Below are 18,715 nucleotides of genomic sequence, written 5' to 3'. Positions count from 1 at the left end.
ATCAAACAAAAATCATAAAAACAACAATGTATAAAAATGGGGGAGCACTGTTATAAAGTCAGCACTCGTTATAACTCATAACAGAGTTCACCCATCCAGTTATTGAACTGACGAGTACGATTGAATAGAAAACATGCCCTTGGCTCTCAAAAAATAATTCGAAGGTTCTTTCAAGCGTAATCCGAAGCATAGATTCTTGAGAAAGTCCCTTCTTTCGTTCGGAAGTTGAGAGTTTATGGACAGTGACTTGGCTCAAAGAAATCAAGGATTTTGTTTCTCGGAACAAGCAACCATTGCAAAGTTTTATGACATGTACTTTGAATTTTTCAGGTGATTCGATATTACCAGCTTGGATTCTGGTACTCTTTGTAGCCTTGGCCGAATTATTTTGCGGGGGCTTGCTGTATGTGCTGTTGAAATTTTGCGTGTTGGATAAAGCTCCTGATTCGATAGGGTACGTACCTGCCTCGGCTCAAGTTTGAAAACCACAGTGCTATTCAACAGAAATTAGTTTCCGAATCTCAAATTGTATATCAGTATTAATATAATGAAAAATATACCTTGATCCAAGGAGTTGTTTTTTTCTGGAAAACCCTTAAATTAATGATCATTTACCTACTCATCAACACAAGATGAAGCTGAATTTCAAACAACATGTTCTTTTTCCAGCAAATTTTACTATTGCATATTTCTTTGGTATTTCATGAGTAAAATAAAAAATTTGAAATGGAACAAGTGCTCCGGGTCCGGGGGTGTAATTATCACCTTTAAACCCCCTCGTTAGGCTGCCTATGCTTTAATAGAGAGAAGGTCCTGGTGGAATAAATATTTTCCCAACTAGTGCAGGAAAGACACTGCACATGAATGAGTTGGGAACATTTTTTTTACGACTTGTATTTTCCCTCACTGTTATCAGTTTCTGAAGTATCACTTATTTCCCGCACCAATGAGAGAAAAAACGGAGGAGATATTAATATTCTCGAACTAGTGCGGGAAAGTTTCGGAACTTTTAACTTTCTACGAATGTGAATGTTAGGAATGAACTTTTCGCTTTTCCACAAGGTATCATATGTTAATCATTGTGAGTCACACCTAACTTTCCCAACTCCATCAACAGAATTATCAATTGATAAGATAATTCTGAAAGATTACCGATAGTCAATCACTCACTACGTATGAGCAGAAAGCTTTTTGTGCTGCAAGATTTTTTTGGTAAAAATGGGTTTGTGTAAAAAATTACTATATGTAGCAGCTGTTCTTACAGGTGAGTTTCCCAACTTACTGCCAAAAACTAGAATAAATTTGAATTGAAATATATTTCTCCTTACAGTATTCTTATGCTTGTTTATTGAAAATGCGGAAAGTAGGAGAGTCATCCTGAAAGGAAGAAGAACCATAACGAGAACATATTATTGTGAGTAAAATAATTTAATTCCATATTTGGAAAAAAATGGCAGTTCAGCGTCGAAAGACAGAAATCACTTGCGAATCACATAATATATAGTCAATAATCTAGCAGGCCTGGTGATCCACCTTTTAAGGACGATTTACTTCAAAAGCACATAATAAAATAAATCATAGCCCACTAGAAGTAAAAGTCTAGTAGGCTATGAATGAATTTAATAAATACCGAAAACACTACTCATCGCTATATGTTCATAGCTGAAGTGAACCAAGTCCATGCAGCCTCACTTCAGCTATGAACCCCTCATATATCGATGAGTTGAATCCGTACTATCCACCCCTGTCCTGTCTGTGATCGGTGCTAACATCACTTTGGTCATGAGATAGAGGTTATGTTAATCTTACGACTGATTTGTTGATAATTGCGTTTGGTAAACGTCAATAATCTCGAAATTCTTAAGATATTTTTCTCATTTTCGATCCGGCTACCTGTTTGAGAGTATCTGCTATGCAAGCTCCGATTATTCGTCTCTCGTTTGGCATTTTCACGGCCCTCGAGATGCAGCGGTTCGCTCACATTGGGCGATTTCGCAATCCTATGAATCAGCTGATTTTCCCCCCATCTCTTTCACTCATTGTCACAAGTCATGTCCGGCAAAAAATCTTAAGAAAAAATGTCTGATCGAAATAGTCTCTTGAGATTCTCCTTCAGTAAACAGGATTTTGATATGCCTGCAACTTTCGTTAATTCAGAATGCCCACTGAAGAATATTTTATTTGAATAGATCCTGGAAATCTATTATTATCCAAAAATTTTCGGGAAATAAAACCTCATTCGGTTCTGGAAAACATTTTGCGTGAAACACCCTATATATTATGGAGCGAATTAACTCATTTCCATTTTCAGATGACTCGCTACTTCCAGCCTGGGTAGTTGTTCTACTAACTGCTTTGGGGGAAATCATTCTTGGGGCTATTCTGTATTTGATCTTGAAAAGAGTGATTATTGATCCCCCTATAGCAGGTTTCTACAGTGTTCAGCGGGGGGAGACTGCATCAATGAGGTCGTAAAACGATTTTATCCAATAATACAGTTTGTAGTGTGTAATACAGTTTGTTATTTTTTTATAATAAAAGTACCGAGTTTCTCAGCTTGCACAATTTTTCATTAGTAGGAAACAGGAAAGGGACTGGTGGACAAAAAACACATATTCAATGTAAATTATCTATTAAACATATCCATACATAAAAATTAATAAGATGATTAATAGCAATCATCCCTCGAATATTTCTTTTAATGGAAGGGAAAGAACTGAAACAATTAAGAATGAATGTGTTGAAAATCAATACAGTACGATCTTTATCTAGAACAACCAATTTGAGCCATATAATGCATTCATTCTACAAACTCGGGACACTGGACATTAAATGTGAAAATGGTTCATACTAGGTACGTTGCAAAGTATATATCTTTCCGCTAAAAATTTATGAGTAGCAATCTTATTTTAATAAATTAGTTTCTACTTTGGGAAAAAGTAATTAGCAGCATTAGGAAATCTTTCAGGGGTGAAATCTGGGTTATCTCTCAATCCTTGTTGGACAGAGGTTCTCAATAACGCCCTGTAAGCATTTTGTATTTCCACTGAGGTTCCAGCGTGTCTAGACACAGTTTCCAAAGGTGCCACTGCTGCTAGGCCAGTATTATTCACAGCTTTCCTAACGCTCTCTGTCGAAATTAACAATTTCGTTAATTCTTCAAACAGGACATAATTTTTGGTTTGAAAATATGCCGAAAATCTTGGAACAAGGAAAAACGACGAGGAAATGAAGTATTTTCTATGAAATACCTTCGAATTACGCGTTTCAAATACTTTTCAATCACTTCTGGAAGAAAAACGACAAATAAAAATAATTTTTCACTCACCTGCTATGACTTGAGGCAACGGAATTCCATGCTTAAGCTTATTATTATGTACTATTTTCCTACGTTTGCTGGGCATGCCAGACAAGTAAGCGTCGCTGAACGGTGCCTGTATGTTAGATTTTTTCTGCTGTTGCACATCCCTTGTGATTATGGGTACCCAGTCCTGCAAAAGAACGGAATAAAACATATTCGTTTTTCGTCAATTTCGCTCAACTCACCGCGGGTACTTGACTGTGCCATGGTTGGGACCCGTGTACGACGTTGGGAAGAGGTTCTGTGACAGTTTCTTTGGGTTTCGGAAGGGTTGAAGGTTCGTTATCACTTGCTGATTCCGGTTGGGCTTCTTCCACTTCCATTGGCTGTACAAAAGAAGATTTAGCAAGCAGCTAATATTAATAATATACTAATAAAAATAGGCAATTTGTTCTTTATAGTCTCTTGAACATCACCGAACTAAAATTGAAAATTGTGATACCGATTTTTTTTATATTGATAGTTATTATAGTTTCATTTCTGTATTGAAATAAATAATTTCGGGCAATATTCGATGAAGATTTTAAAACTTGTATAAGCTGTTTTATTTTTTGAAAGATCAATGATTTGAATCCATTCTAAGAACAAATTTCATTGCCAGTATGGAAATTTCCCAGTTGGTCAAAATTACAAGGACATTATTTAAGATAAAAACAAATATTCACAGCCATATATACAGGCTATCTCAAATTCGAGCTAGAACAACGCAGATCTTACCTCTCCAAGCCCTTTTTAGAGAAACATAGAATGGTGAGAGCTGTTTCCTCCTAGGATGCTTAATTTTCAAAATAAAAGCAAAATTTGAGGATTACGTAAAGTTCACATAATTTTTTTATCTTTGAAGCTAGAGATCTGAAACTTGAACCTTCTGCAGGAATTTTTTGAGTAGAATCCACAGACATTCTGGAAAAAAATTTCCATCCCAAGTTTTCGGATTGTGAAGCAAGGTTTTATTTTTTTTAGAGCATAATTTTTTGCATTAAAAGAACCAACTTTGCTTAGTACATCGAAATTTAGAAGGGAAAATTTTTCCATGCCAGTGTATTATGCGTAAAAAGGTTCCACTAGAAGGTTCAAGTCTCAGATCTCCAACTTCAAAGACAAAAAAGTTATGTGAATTTTTGACATCAAAAACAAAGCCAAGGTTTTCACCATTCTTTGTTTCTCTGGAAAATGGCTAGGAAAAGTGCAACCTGTTTCCTAGTTTCAGAGATCCTCTCATTGGAATCTAATTTTGGACACCCAGTACATAGTGGGCGAAATTGGTGATACTTACAACTAGCAGAAAAAAAAATCAGAATGAACCATTGAATTGCTATCAAAAAGTACATTCAAAACTATAACTTTTTAACAGATACCTATAACCGATTTTAGTCACACTGTACAGGATTCCAAAATTAGTGATACCTGAACTACAACTTTTGCAACCCAATGAGGTTGAGGAAAATGCATGACACATTACGGTCGTCTTTTTTCGATAAACTAATAATGCCATCAACTGCATTCCTCCATCTTCTTTTGTTCGATGAGTTATAGGCCAAAATTAAAATTTCAACTTTGGTCACTGTCACCGTTTCTGTCTGATAAATGAAAACATTATTCAGACACTTTTTGATAGCAATCCAGTGACGTACTATGATTTTTCCAACAGGCATATTTGCTGAGCTATAACATAAATATGTGTTTTTTCTTATGAAAACAGTAGTTTAAAATGACTGAGTAAGACTGAGATAGATGTACGATATATTTCTGAAAAGGGAAAAAATGGCGATTCTTTTTAAATCATTTGAAACGAAAAAACACAACTTTATGTTAAAGCTCAGCAAATAAACCTGTAAGAACAAATCAAAGTACGCCACTGAATTGCTATAAAAAGTGTCCCCATAATGTTTTTATTTCAAAATCCTAGCACAAACAGAAACGGAGATAATGACCAAAGTTGAAATAGCCCAAATTTGAATTTTACCCTACAACTCGAAGACAAAAGAAGATAGAGGAATGTAGTTGATGGCATTTTCAGTTTCTCGAAAAAACACGAACGTAATGTGCCATTCATTTTCCTCTATCTCGTTGGGTTGAAAAGTTGTAGTTCAGGTTCAATTTTGCCCACCCTGTACCTTACTTAAAGATGGAAAGAGTAATTTAAATAAAAAAACATGACTTTTCATGTATCCTCTTTGAATTCAGGAGACCAAAACAAGACACTAACATCTCTTACCGTCCTTTCTATTCATTCTACAATGCATTATAACAATACATACCTCTTCTTCCTCCTCCTGATTATTGATGAGGTCTCTGAAACATTCCTGAGCCTCACTCTGACTGGCAGGCTTCTGTAACACGATATAGGACTCAACAGAACCTATTAGATGGCTGTTTCTCCTTAAGAAATCTGTTAAAAAGGAGTATCCATTCGGTGCGAACCAGGCAAGCAACTCCTCGGGAAGACCTTTCAAATGTTTACTCTGAAAATAAACAACAATCAAATGCAGCTCGGTAGAATTTGATCATTCTCGAAACTAAGAAGTTTTCTTAATTTTCGAAAAATTTCAATTTCGAATAACTAAACTCACCCTAATTCTATTGAAGACCAACTCGGCCGCGTCTACATCCCTGTTGCAGGCCCTAAAGACCAACGCACCCAATTCTTTGACCGTCGTTACCACCGTCTCGAACAAGGCGGTTGGGTCCGAAGTGTCTCTTTCCAATTCCCTCGCACAAAGTCCCAAGATTGCCGGTAACTTGGCGCGGAAGAACTTAATCAACGTGGCTGTAATGTCCACATCGCGCCAGATAGGAACTTGCGACTGAAACAAACAATAGGGGGTCATCGATTCGATTTGAATAAATTTCGATTTTTAAAACCGTCAAAGGAACCTGCTTAACAATCAGATTTGCATCCTTTGTATTTAAAAATTTTCATTCGACAGTAGATAGGAGTCGTTCACTGATTGTGTGACCATTATCTTGAAGCATATATCGATAAATAAATATTACTCACCATGGTAAGAAACACTCCCTGGGATTCCACCACAAACCGTTCAACTACCTCGTTGATACGTGCACCTGATTCTAGAGACAAGGAACTGAAGTACTCACGGAGATGAGTCATAACACGAGCTAGAGGGGTGTAATCACCTACGTTCAACCTCAGTATGTCCCTGAAAAAAATTGCATAAAATTCGTGACATATTCACTATTCTTGGTTACATTACCCATTTTTTAGGCCAGTTTTTGGAATTAACATTATGTAAGGGGGTTCTTTTAACACCAGGTAGAACTGGCCTAAATTAAGTAGCGTTCCGCCAAAAATCCCCTATATGAGGGTTGATATTTACACAGAGTGGCCCATTGAAAACGAAACCGCGGCTCTGTAGGTCGGCAGAACCGAATTTTATAAAAACGCTCGTGGGGAAGACGAGGTAAGTAATTCTTCATTTGAAAGAACTTCCTCTTCTGAGTATAATTAATTTTCTATCCATTGGTTTTCGAAACATTGACATTTAATTGAATTTGAAACTTGAAATTTAATGAAATACGATTGAAATCCGATAGGCCTCTGTCATTTTGAATATTTTATATACAGGGTGAGTCTTTGACCCGTACGAATATGTTAACAGAAGATTCTTGAGGTCAAAAACAACACTTTTTCCTTCGCTATTTTTTCCGAATCGTCTCGGTTTAAAAGATACAGACAGTTGAAATCTCACAAACGGTTTAATTGAATGAAATGAATTTCGGTATATTGTTTTTCATTTATTGGATGATTTTTCGAACACAAGATATCATCCCCGCCTTCCAGTTTTCTCATTATGACCCTTACGTACCATAAAAATACCAAAAATTCAAAGAACCCAACTGTTGACACTAAGTTGGACGCTATATAAAGAATATTTGAATGTTCTGTAAAATAACAGTATTCTTCATATTGCTCGTATAGTGCGCCGTTTTCGAGTAATTTGATATTCAAAAATTAAAAAATATCCATGAAATTCGAAAAATTGGGTACTTTGACCGAATGCAACTCTTTTGAAAAGATCCACAGATATGTAGTCATAGAATTAGCTAGTTATTCTGAAGGTTTGTTTTTCCAGTGGAAAAACAAAATTTTCACACAGCTCATTATGAAAACTTAAAATGGCTATAGTCCATTCAAGAATGATTGACATCCCAGTAGGCCTTGAAAGTCCAGGCGCAGCTTAATATCAGGTCACAAAAGATCTTTAAAAATTTCTGTACTTTCAATCACAGAACTGGTATATATTAATAGCATTTAGAAAAGTACATGAAAATAAGGAATATTCGAATTTGCAGCATATTAATCAGCATTCAAAATTGACACAATTATGTTTCCAATTTGTATGATTAAATTAAGAACATAAACAGCTGTACAACATTCAAATAACCATCGGTAAGTGCATAGATTCACATATGATCTATAGATCAATGTTTATTCACAACACCAACATGAATTCCACAACACAAAATCTCAATTCATGGGCTATTACCAACTTAAATTCGATTTTCCATAGCCACCCGAAATGTCAATCATTCTTGAATGGACTATATATCTTTTTATCCGAATCAGAAAAAAATGGTATAGGAAATAAGTGTTTCTTTTGACCTCAAGAATCTATTGTTGAAATATTTGTACGAGTCAAAGACTTACTCTATAATGACTTTTGGTGAGGATTTACTTTGACAAGTTCTACCTTCTCACTCTTGACCCACATTTAAAAACACCCTGTATATGGAGAGACTTACCTCAAGGATAAAGTTCTATATAATGCCATACAGACATCTCCAAATATACTTTCCCCGGACCTATAGGTTCCAGATAAGTTGAACTCTCCGAAAACAGACTCCAAAGTGTATCTCCTCTCTAAAACCCTTGAGCCCTGAAGACAAAATAAAGCAAAATTTATTATTGATCATGAAGTTTTCCAAGTAAAGAAACCTACAACATTAAAAAATGGGAAAAAATATGTAGGAAAGCATACAGAATAAAATATCTTATAAATACTCACGGAAAATGCCGAAGGATGAATCATAGCTTCAGCAAGAGAAGGTAAAATTCTGTCTTCCCCAACGGCTGTTGGGGCATCACCTATTCCAACTTGTTCCAAGAGTCTGTTCACTGCACTGTGGAACACATAGAGACAATTCACTTTGCTTTTCATGAAAAGCTATCGTGCAGAGCATTTCGTGCAAAGTGTAGAAAAATCTAGAGAACCGAATGAGATTTTTTTCTGAAAGATTGTGACATCCCATCGGCTAATCTTCACATTCACTACTATGCTAAGTAGAGGAAGATTAGGAAAGGGAAAAGAAATACTATCAAGCAGCAAATTCTGTGAGATGAGATGAAACTCCAGATCGCCTTATGGCAGAATGCTAGTTAACGCAAAAAATGCTTTAAACAAGAAACTTGCAGGAGGGAGGAGGTAAGGTCCTCGAAGCCATCCCAGATATTGGAGTTCATTAGAACTCTAGAAAATGACTGCGAGCCGTAGTCGATAACAGCTCTAATAGGGGGGACCATAAGTCTTAAGGTAGCAGAGCAAATCAACCCATTTTAAAATTTGGAACCCCTCTTAGTTAGAGTCAATTTTTAACTTTCCCAAGAAACACTCTGATCAGCTTAAACAACAAGTTGAATTTAGGGAGTATTCTCTGCGGAGAGTATAATTTTCAACTCTTTTACTTCAGGCGATCTTTAAGTCAGATTGAAGACAAATGAACTAATATCTCCAGAATCTTAAGGTTTAGGTGTGAACTTCAAATAGAGTAGTTAAAACTTGGTGAAAAATCCAAAAATGTATGTAGGGTGTTATCTGAATTGACAAAGTTAATTTATTTTCACTCGCTCGTTTCACGTACTAACTGACCGACTCCGTTTCAGTCTAGGTTAGTATTTTAGTTGAATAGATACCGGCCGTTCATTGGCTGCACTGCTTGACGCACTGGAGCTTCAAGCCCTATCATAGGAACACGCCAAAACTAACCTAACCTTGGCAAATAAACTGCTCCACAAGAGTTAGGGATATCGTATTCCATAGTTTAAAAGTATGTAATCTTCGAGAAAATCGCTGTAAAATCATTTAAAACTTGAATCGATCCAATAAAAATCAGTATGAGACATTTCGTCAATCTGGTCGCCTTTTTTCTGAGGCTTGGTTCTTTGCATATGCTTCATGAATGTTCTTATTTTGAAATGAAGTCAGTTTATCAACGGCTTCGATTTGAAACAAGTTTTCTGAAAATGCCAAGACGTAAATTAACAAACGCTGAGGCTAACAGGGCTATCGGAATGCTACAGGGTGGCCTAACTCAGGTTGTTGTAACGGAAAGGCTCCAGATCAGCCAAAGTGTGATATCTCGACTTTGGAATAGGTTCAGGGAGACAGGTTCCGTGTTGGAAAGACCAAGGCTTGGTGGGGGACGAGAAAAAATACCTGCTCAGGATCGTTTCATCACCGTTTCGGCGAGAAGAAACCCTACATCTACGTGTAGAATGCTACGGAATACTCTTCAAAATGCAGATGGTGTCCAAGTTTCCATCGAAACCATCAGACGACGTTTGAGAGAGGTGAATCTAGGTTCTAGACGTCCATTAAGAGGAGTTCCATTAACACGTGACCATAAGCGTCAAAGACTGGAATGGGCAAGGCAACATATCAATTGGAACGATCAATGGCGTAGTGTTTCACTGATGAATCCAGATATGGACGATTTTCAGATTCTCGAAGAAAGTATAAGGGTATGGACAATTCCACACATACCCCGTAATCGTCGCTATGTCCAAGAAGTCCATGCATTCCGAGGTGGTAGTGTTATGGTATGGGCCGGGATATGTTTCAACGGGCGCACAGATCTACACATTTGTCCTGGGAATATGACCGCCTTACACTATAGGGAGCATGTCATTGACAATGTTGTGCCAAATTTTCACGCTGCTATTGGTGAAACTTTTCAATTTCTAGACGATAACGCTAGACCGCACCGTGCAGCCATAGTTGAGAATGCGCGCGAGGAGCTTGGTATTCCACATTTACCAATACCTCCGCACTCACCAGATTTGAATTGCATAGAACATGCATGGGATATGCTCCAAAGAAGATCAGATAATCATCAACCTACCCCAGAATCCTTAAATGATCTAAGAGAGGTTCTGCCCCGTTTATGGAACCAAATTCCTCAAGAAATGTTCAACAACCTGGGGTGTAGTATGCAAAGAAGATGTCAAGCTGTTATTGATGCCCGTGGAGGCCATACATTGTATTGATAGCCTTAAAATGCTTGAATTCTCTGGGAATAAAATTTCGTTTCGATTTTTCTTAACCACCCTGTATACGCTGCAGACCTACAGGCTAAAATCGATTCGCAACTTGAAATCATATCAATATGAATTTTCATCACAAAAATCTTATTTTAACTATATTTTTTTGCAATTTAAGTCAATATTCCTAACTCATGTGGGGCAGTTTATAACAAGTCTGACGTTTCACAGCTATCAGTGCAGTGCACCCCCCTCCCTTTACCTTACTATGAACTATAATCCAAGGGTTTGATGCTCCGCTCAATAGAACAGTCTAAATTAGGACTGGTGCACTCCCATCAACTGATGACTGGAAGCCCTTATTATGACAAACACATTTTTCATGAAAAATCTCATTCTGTTCTTTAGAAAATTCTAGGGGACACTTTATCTGAAACACCCTGTGTATGTTCGTATTATATCAGTCCTCACCCGTGTAATCTTCCGTGAAGAGTGTCACTTGAGAGGTTCTGTCTCTCTTCCACTCTGACTCTCGCAGTTGGGGTTTCGGAACTGGACTGATTCTGCGCAGCACTGGCGGAAGTCGAAGAGGACTCGTTGAACACCCTACGTCGACTGACGTGATGTGAATGGCACGGTAAGTAGGGATCGAAACCCGAAGGTATGTTTTGATGGTGCAAATGGACGTGTGGCCTGTAAAAAAACGACGATTTTCGGTGTCGATCGATTCAACCTCATTGGACAAGCGGAATTTACCTAGGGGTAGATCGGGTCTGTGTAGAACTGGTCGGGTTGGTCTGATTGTTGCCTCGCGCCTGCGAATTTTGGGCTGGCGGCGTAGGGGTCAGCGGCGGGGCGCTGGTGGCAGAGGTCTGTCGCGCGGCAGTCGGATCTCGACCGGTACCGTGAATCAGCTCGGTGGCCATTTGCATCATGGTGTGTATAAAGTTGGCCGGCTGTTGTCCGTTTATGGACCCTCCTCTAAGGACTGAAATCAAAATCCGGTGAATCGGTGTTTTCGATATTATTCGTCAAGTTTTTACAGATGAGAAAACAAAGTACAGGATGTTATGTTTGGAAATACCTTACATACATATGACCCAACGGTTAATTTGTTAAGACATCAAAATTTCTATGCATGCTTTTGGTATGTTAGGTTATGTGACAAAATTTCACAGAGATAAGGTTGATTAGAAATATTTCTGACGCTGAATTTTGATTTGAAAGGTGCATATTATAGAATTTTCATGAACTGATAATTAAATCCTCAAATATAAGAAATTTTTCAATAAAAACTATAGCGAAAGCTACTAAAAGTGGGTACTCACTGGCGAACCGAACCCGCACCGTCAATAAATATCCAGTTATGTTGCAGGTTATAGTAGTGAATATGCTCTCTGTTCAAAATGCGCAGGTGCCCAGTTTTTTGGATTTCATTACCGTTGCAGGTTCGGTTCGTCAGTGAGTACGCGCTTCAAGAAAAAAATTCAAAACTCAATACCTTGGACCTTATTCTGTAACTTCGTAGCTAAAAACCACGTCAAGAATAAAAAGTAAAATTTTAATATATAACTAAGCAGCTGAATGATCTATCTGTCGAAACTAATAACCTCAAACAAAACAGAATATATGAAGACGTATTTTGTGTGCGGGGCGTTTCAAAACGCTACATGTTGTATTTGTTGATTTGCTAAAGTAGCTGAATGGAAAAACCTTGTTTCAATTTATACATATATTAGAATGGGGAATTCTCCTCAATTTGGGTTATCACAGCATAATGCAAGTTCAAACTGAATAATGAGTTTCATTCATTATTCAAATATGAGGTTTTAAAATTTAAATCGCTTCGTTTCTAGTTTACGATTTGGCAACAGCGCCTACTAGAAAATGAAAAGAACAATGGCTTGTTTATAAAATAACAGCTGTTGATTTACAGCCATCATAAGCGCGTACTCACTGGCGAGCCTCAACAACAACCGGCCATAAAAATCCCATAAAATTTTACGACCTTCCTCGTTCGTCGCAGACTTCATAGAGAGCCATCTTTGTCTATCTCATCAAGATAGTGTATTTGTTTTCCTTTATTATCAACGCATATTTTAGTCGATGTTGCCAACTTGTGCAATAGAAACGAAACGCTTTAAATTTTAAATACTCATATTTATTTTTCATTTTTAAGTACTTAAAATAATTTTTTTTGGAAAACGGTTGAAATGGTTATTTCAAAATGTGACGTTTCAAAGATATTTCGTAAAAAATACATCATTTTCGTCAGGAGGAGTATTCCCCATTTTCATATATTTTAGAGCAAGTGGGCTTCTTTCAAATAATAGTATTCGTCTGTTTTGATTATCAATATATTCAACTTTTATTTTTTGTGGGAAAACCACATCCTGTTTGTCATAAATTTGCAAGCTCAATCATCATAATATAATTTTTGAATCATCCTGTATCTGAAGGCTGTTGAAATAAGAGCACAATATTTGGTTCGCGGGATATTTCAAATGTCATAAAGACAATGATTAAGTATTTTTAAATTCTATTTCTGCCTTTTGGTCTCTTTAATCAATTAACAATCTTTGGAATTATATAAGCTATAAAATCCAACTGATAAGACAGAAAATTCATATTGTGATTTCAAAGCTTTTTGACATAATTTTAGATTGTTTCTGTGTTTTGTGCATATAAATTATAGTTTCGTCACAGAACAACTAATAAAGTGCCGAAGTTGTCAACCTTAGTAGCAGAAGTTTTCTGGACGAAACCATAAATGTAAGAACAAAACCAGAATAAAACAACCAAATAACGTAATTTTCCTTGAAAATACAAACACTCTATAATCACTTGAACTCCAGAGGATTAGGGAAGCCAAAACCGAAAAATTTCAGTTCATTCAACTAACTATATAGCTATTGAACAATAGGTCGATAAACTGGCTGATAAATGAGTATAAAGTAAGATAATATTTCAAGGTACTGCTTGAAAATTTTAAAAAATACCGCTTTCAGACGAACACGGCACTCTTACGAATATTCACAATCATTGGTTGGTGTGGGGACAGGTAAGTGTAACCAAGACAACCGACGGTTTAGACAATGCGAGTGATGTTCCTAACTTATATTACAAAGATGCTGTCAATGGTACTGACATGTGTCCACTGTTAGATTCATTTCAAACGTTTCAGCGCATCGACGTGCGTTAAGCATATCGAACTTTAGGTTTGTTCGTAGAGTGGTTCACAACAGTTTTGAACTGTACAGTGCAAGCGCAATTCCATTTTAGGGTAGAGAAAATCCATTTGCGCTTGCTCTGTACAGTTCAAAACCGTTGTGAACCACTCACAAACAAACCAACTCACTCGACCTAACGATTGGCTATTTAGCTATCGACAGTCACACAATAAGGCTCCCTTTCGTCATCCGCAGTCCTCTCGCTACTCGAGAGACGATTCAAAACTCACAAATAAACACCACTTACAGTCCTCGGCTTGGTTAGATCTGACGACGCCGGCGTCCAAAGAATCAATGCTAATACCTTCAGGCGTGACCTCCATGATCAGTTCGACCTCCGGGTCCGAGGAGCTGAACGAGGTCGAGGTTGAGGCGCTGTTGCTCCGGATGCCGACCCCGGAGGCGGCGAGGGCTGCTGCGGCGGCGGCCGCGGGGCCCGAGGCAGCGCCCCCACCCTCCCGGGCTGGGACGAAGGAGCTCATGCCCTGCGTGGGCATCAGACCTCTGATCTCCAAAGGAATGGGCACGCGTACTGTGCTGATCATCGGCACGGCCTGGCTGGAGAAAGACTGGGGGGTGGCGGTGGGGGCGGTTGTGTTGGGGGGCGCGGTTTCCCCGGTCTGGGGGGCCTGACCGTTGCTCGCACCGCCGCTGGGTCTTTCCGACAAGTTTATTTGTGCCTGAAACATCAAATTAGTAGATCTCTAATATCTATTGATATTTTTTAAAGCCAAGTCCGTCGTGACCATAGTTTTAGGTTCTTTAGAGAGACAATGACGTCAAGACAATCAGATTAGTCATAGAAACATTCATAAAACAAGGAAACTTCCAAATCTACGATAGAAAGACCCTAAAATATCCTCAGAAATGATACTAGCAATTTTGCACTTGAAAACTATCCAGATATTTCAATTAATGCTTAAAACTGATTTTTTCTCTTACCTCGACCTGAATTGGAATCCCCATACGTGTCTGAACAAAAGCCGATTGTTGTAGCATCAAAGGACGGGTTAAAAGCGGTCTTGGGGGTGAAGTTCTAACTCTCAATATAACGTCGCTAAGAGAATGATAAGCGTGACTAAGAAAGTGCATCACCTCCGACACTTTATTCAGCTCCAATTGGATCTTTTGAGTTTCCTAAAAATAGTTCAGTGAAATGAAGGAGATAATTAAATTTTTGTGTATTTACTTCATTAGAAGTTACCACTGGATCGTTGCGCATAAAATTCTGATATCTTTCTAAGAAGGGAGCAAATCTTAGCTGCACATCGTTCAATGTTCTCAATACTTCTGCCAACTGGGCAGTTCTTGTGGCATTCCTAAAATTAAAAAATGCTACATGTGAAAATCAAAAACACAGGGTATCCCACCAGCAGTACCTATAGAAGTTACAGAGAAATATAGTTGGTAACCATTTCATGTATAAATCATAAACCTTGCAAATATTTGCAAAAGGAAGGTTCATCTTATAAACTTCTAATGGGGATTATCGGCGGGACACCCTGTATAGGTAACAAATCTTCGAAGTTAGTGCTTACTCAGGGAACCTTGTATCTTGTACAGACTCATTGGGTGGAGCCGTGGAAGTTGAAGTATTTGGTGTACTTTGCTCCCCTGTATTTGTGTTTGTTGGAACCTGGGGGGTGCTGCCAGAACTTTGGGATGCATTTCCCGAATTCTGTGACCTACAATCGACGCAAATGATAAATCAACCTGCCTAATATTGCTTGATACCAGAACTTGTAAAGAAAGCACCTCAAGAAAAAGCGTATTAATGAGCCTCAAAGAGATTTCATTCCAAATTATATCCTAGAATTCAATTTGGCCGAATGATGAATATAAACAGAAATTTAGCAACTTACTCTCTACGTAAATAATTCTGGAAAAACTGGGTGATGATTTGACTTTCATCAGCTGCTGTGTGTGCACCAGGATAGTACAGCCTGGCTTCAATAATAGGCAGTACCTCATCTTGAGGATCATCCTGCGGAGCAGGCTCAGACGGAGCTGTCGGATTTTCTAACTGAGTAATAAGATGTTCAGCTCTCCTCAGCATCCTTGAAAATCATATTTCTAAGATAACTTAAGCACACTCGAATGAATTCACATCTTCAGAATACCAAGAGAATAGGTTCTGTTTTATAGAAGTTAAATATTTGAATTTCACTAACCTCCTAGCCACATTGAGTCTAGTGAACGCATGGGTATGAGTTGGAGGATGCAATACTCCTTGTGTGTCTAAATTGCTGGGATATACTGATCCCAAGAAAACTGTGGCATTATTGGTTTCGAAAGTAGGAAACATTCTATGTGTAGGATGTGGTGAAGAAGTCCTACTAGATCGAGAGGAGTTTGAAGGTGTGGTACCTGGTGGTGGTCTTTGCACCAAGTGTACAGCTTTTCCATCCAGATCTACAATTTAAACACTCTATTGATAACCCAAAATTTTCACGTTTTTCCAAAAACTCCAGGAACTCGTGAGTATTCCCTCTCAGAATAGTCAAGATCTATATGAGAAGAAAAAGTTATTACTACTCACCATGGTCAATCAATTTTGATGAATCTTGCAACACACGTCCACAATATATAATTCTTTGAGTTTCTGCAGATATATTTACTTCTTCAGCTATATGCCTCTTGAATTCTTCCACTGTCATCTGATTAAATCAAAATTTGAACATTAAATATATAAGATTCAGCTTTTATAACTTACATCATCATTCACTGAAAACTGGTGATTCCGAGAGTCCAATGTTTTTACTGTCAAATTAATCATCTGAAAAGGAATAGGCAGTATAATATAAATTGGTCCTTGAGAGCCAAAAATGTTAATTTCAGCAAAATCCCTGCATTGATGAGTTTGGGAGTCAATAACTCCGAATCGTCTAAAGCCTATCAATAATTAATGATAAATCAATCATATACCTTGTGGTCTTATTATCTGGGCAAACTAACTAACATTTGTTTGTTACGGTCCTTTGGAACTTGAAATTGAAGAATATCACCCAAAACACTGAAAAGTTCCCAATTAACACGCCTTTGATGAATTAAATCAAAATTTTTAGTTCAATACGTCAGAGATTGAAAAAAGAAACAATCACTTTACAGAAATTAAAGCACTTTGATCCTGTTCCAGAAGTGTTACCAACAATGGAATCTGTGCATCTGTGGTTCCAACTCAATCAGTATTTTCAGTTATTTTTGAAATAACTATTTGTTTCTTAACGAATGAAGAGCTTTGAAGTCTATTTTTATCCTCCAAACTTTTCCCGATTGAAAAATAATTAATAAAACTTGTTATAATTAACAACAACAATAAACTACAAGTGTCAAAAGTTTTGTCCAATAGTTCAAATCTCTGAGGAATATTTTGATGGCGATTAATTAATTAATTGGATTTTTAGGAAAAGTAGATTTTCTTCCATAAAAGAAATATCTCAGATTTATAAATCGGATAAATGAATCTCTCAGAAGCTGAAGACGATCCTGAATCTTACGAGAGCTCTGAGGATGAATGGGCTGAAACTGAGGTGATTAAGATTTAATGAAGAAAATTGTTGTATTGCACACGAATTATTCCTATTTTCCAATGGCATAAATTTTCAGAAAAAAACAGCTAGAAGACGGACAACCAGAAAAACCGCAAAAAAACCTAAAAAATCTTTGGAAGTAGATGAAAGCAGTGATAGTACAAGTGAACGGAATTTACCTAATAAATCCAAAAATGGTGCAGTTAGGAAAAAGAAATCTCCTTCTTCAAAAGTTAGCCCGAGTGGTGCATCTACCAAAAAAAGTGGACACAAAGTAGTGTATTCGAATAACTATGCAGTAAGTTTATATAAAGTGATCTGAATCTACTTCTAATCTTTATAAATATTAAATAGGTGGGTTCATTTGTCATCTCCAAAAAAGATGCTCAAGTTGGAGATCCTAATAAGCATCCTTGGATATGGAGAATAGATGGGAAATCTCTCCTCCAAAAGTATGAACCATTTGAACATGAGGGAAAAATCAGGCATAAAAATACTTCTATTGTAAGTAATTGATTTTTAATACTGAAGATGAAGATAGAATCTGAAAATGTTATTCAGAGTATGATAATAATCCTTAGTGAACTAAGGTTAGAACAAATGGTATAATTTTTTATATATTATGTTTTTAAACAGTATACAGGCTGGTCACCAATGGATATGGATGATTATGCACCTCTTACGATAGATTTAATAGAACAAACTGAAGGACATGTTGTGGTTGAACTGCATTGGGATGAATTAAAAAAGATTATACACAATGACAGTGAATGAATGAATGTCTCCCAAATCTGGTGATATAGTTCAATTTAGAATTATTTATTTAATTTTCTTTGAAGGAATATCCATTATAATCAAACTTGATAGAATTTCCAATCATATGTTGAACATCCATTCCAGTATTTTGAAGAAAAAGATATTCAAATTCGTTTGTACATAAGTATGATTTTATAACCTATCAATATCAAAGATTTCCCTCAATTGACTGAATTAAAGACTTTCATATATTTTTCGTTTTAGAAATTTATTCGAATTGTTTATTAAATATCTAGGAATTTTTATACTTTGATATGTGTTCAAGCCGAATCTGCAAATCGTGAGTTTCTAATTTTTTTTTAGAATGTGTTGACCAAAATGTTATTAATATTATTTATTTCTTTTTTAAATGTTGAAATGTTGAGAACCTTAAACCCAGAATGTAATGAAACCATAAGTTATGGGAATAAAATAAGTGATCAGAACATAAAAATTTCTTTTATTCAGTTAATTTCCAAAAATATCCATCTTGTTACACACTTAGATGTCCTTTATATAT

The 18,715-nt window shown here is 36.9% G+C and overlaps 2 protein-coding genes across 3 annotated transcripts; one reads left to right on the top strand and one right to left on the bottom strand.

Annotated features, from left to right (window-relative positions):
- Nucleotides 1–2,618: 2,618 nt before the first annotated feature.
- LOC123319029 (large proline-rich protein BAG6) lies at nt 2,619–16,961 on the bottom strand. 2 transcript variants are annotated; one of them, XM_044906157.1, is made up of 19 exons: nt 16,796–16,961; nt 16,584–16,646; nt 16,410–16,527; nt 16,042–16,282; nt 15,733–15,927; nt 15,409–15,555; nt 15,060–15,189; nt 14,813–15,007; nt 14,118–14,550; nt 11,397–11,628; nt 11,112–11,333; nt 8,389–8,503; nt 8,126–8,259; nt 6,363–6,522; nt 5,935–6,168; nt 5,623–5,826; nt 3,547–3,687; nt 3,329–3,491; nt 2,619–3,130 (listed from the first exon to the last, which is right to left on the bottom strand). In XM_044906157.1, the coding sequence occupies exons 2-19, from the start codon at nt 16,644–16,646 to the stop codon at nt 2,925–2,927; spliced, it is 3,333 nt and encodes a 1,110-aa protein (XP_044762092.1). In that variant the 5' UTR covers nt 16,796–16,961; the 3' UTR covers nt 2,619–2,924. The 2 variants fall into 2 exon arrangements, with proteins under 2 accessions (XP_044762092.1, XP_044762734.1); XM_044906799.1 differs by having other exon boundaries at nt 14,175–14,550; nt 16,796–16,960.
- Nucleotides 16,962–17,089: 128 nt separating this feature from the next.
- Nucleotides 17,090–18,649, top strand: LOC123321828. Its single transcript, XM_044909897.1, has 4 exons — nt 17,090–17,400; nt 17,477–17,698; nt 17,755–17,904; nt 18,037–18,649. The coding sequence occupies exons 1-4, from the start codon at nt 17,329–17,331 to the stop codon at nt 18,172–18,174; spliced, it is 582 nt and encodes a 193-aa protein (XP_044765832.1). The 5' UTR covers nt 17,090–17,328; the 3' UTR covers nt 18,175–18,649.
- Nucleotides 18,650–18,715: the final 66 nt, after the last annotated feature.

Source organism: Coccinella septempunctata, chromosome 1 (genome assembly GCF_907165205.1).
Source record: "Coccinella septempunctata chromosome 1, icCocSept1.1, whole genome shotgun sequence".
NCBI lineage: Eukaryota > Metazoa > Arthropoda > Insecta > Coleoptera > Coccinellidae > Coccinella > Coccinella septempunctata.
The sequence above is the reverse complement of the archived record's forward strand: the minus strand, read 5'-3'. Positions and strand labels throughout refer to the sequence as shown.

Coding starts and splice junctions, on each gene's coding strand:
- LOC123319029 (XM_044906157.1), bottom strand. CDS start 16,646: ATGATTAATTTGACAGTAAAAACATTGGACTCTCGGAATCACCAGTTT. Junction 11,629..14,117: donor ATCTAACCAAGCCGAGGACT/GTAAGTGGTGTT, acceptor TTTTGATTTCAG/TCCTTAGAGGAGGGTCCATA. Junction 6,169..6,362: donor AGGGAGTGTTTCTTACCATG/GTGAGTAATATT, acceptor TGTTTGTTTCAG/TCGCAAGTTCCTATCTGGCG.
- LOC123321828 (XM_044909897.1), top strand. CDS start 17,329: ATGAATCTCTCAGAAGCTGAAGACGATCCTGAATCTTACGAGAGCTCT. Junction 17,699..17,754: donor TGTATTCGAATAACTATGCA/GTAAGTTTATAT, acceptor AATATTAAATAG/GTGGGTTCATTTGTCATCTC. Junction 17,905..18,036: donor GGCATAAAAATACTTCTATT/GTAAGTAATTGA, acceptor GTTTTTAAACAG/TATACAGGCTGGTCACCAAT.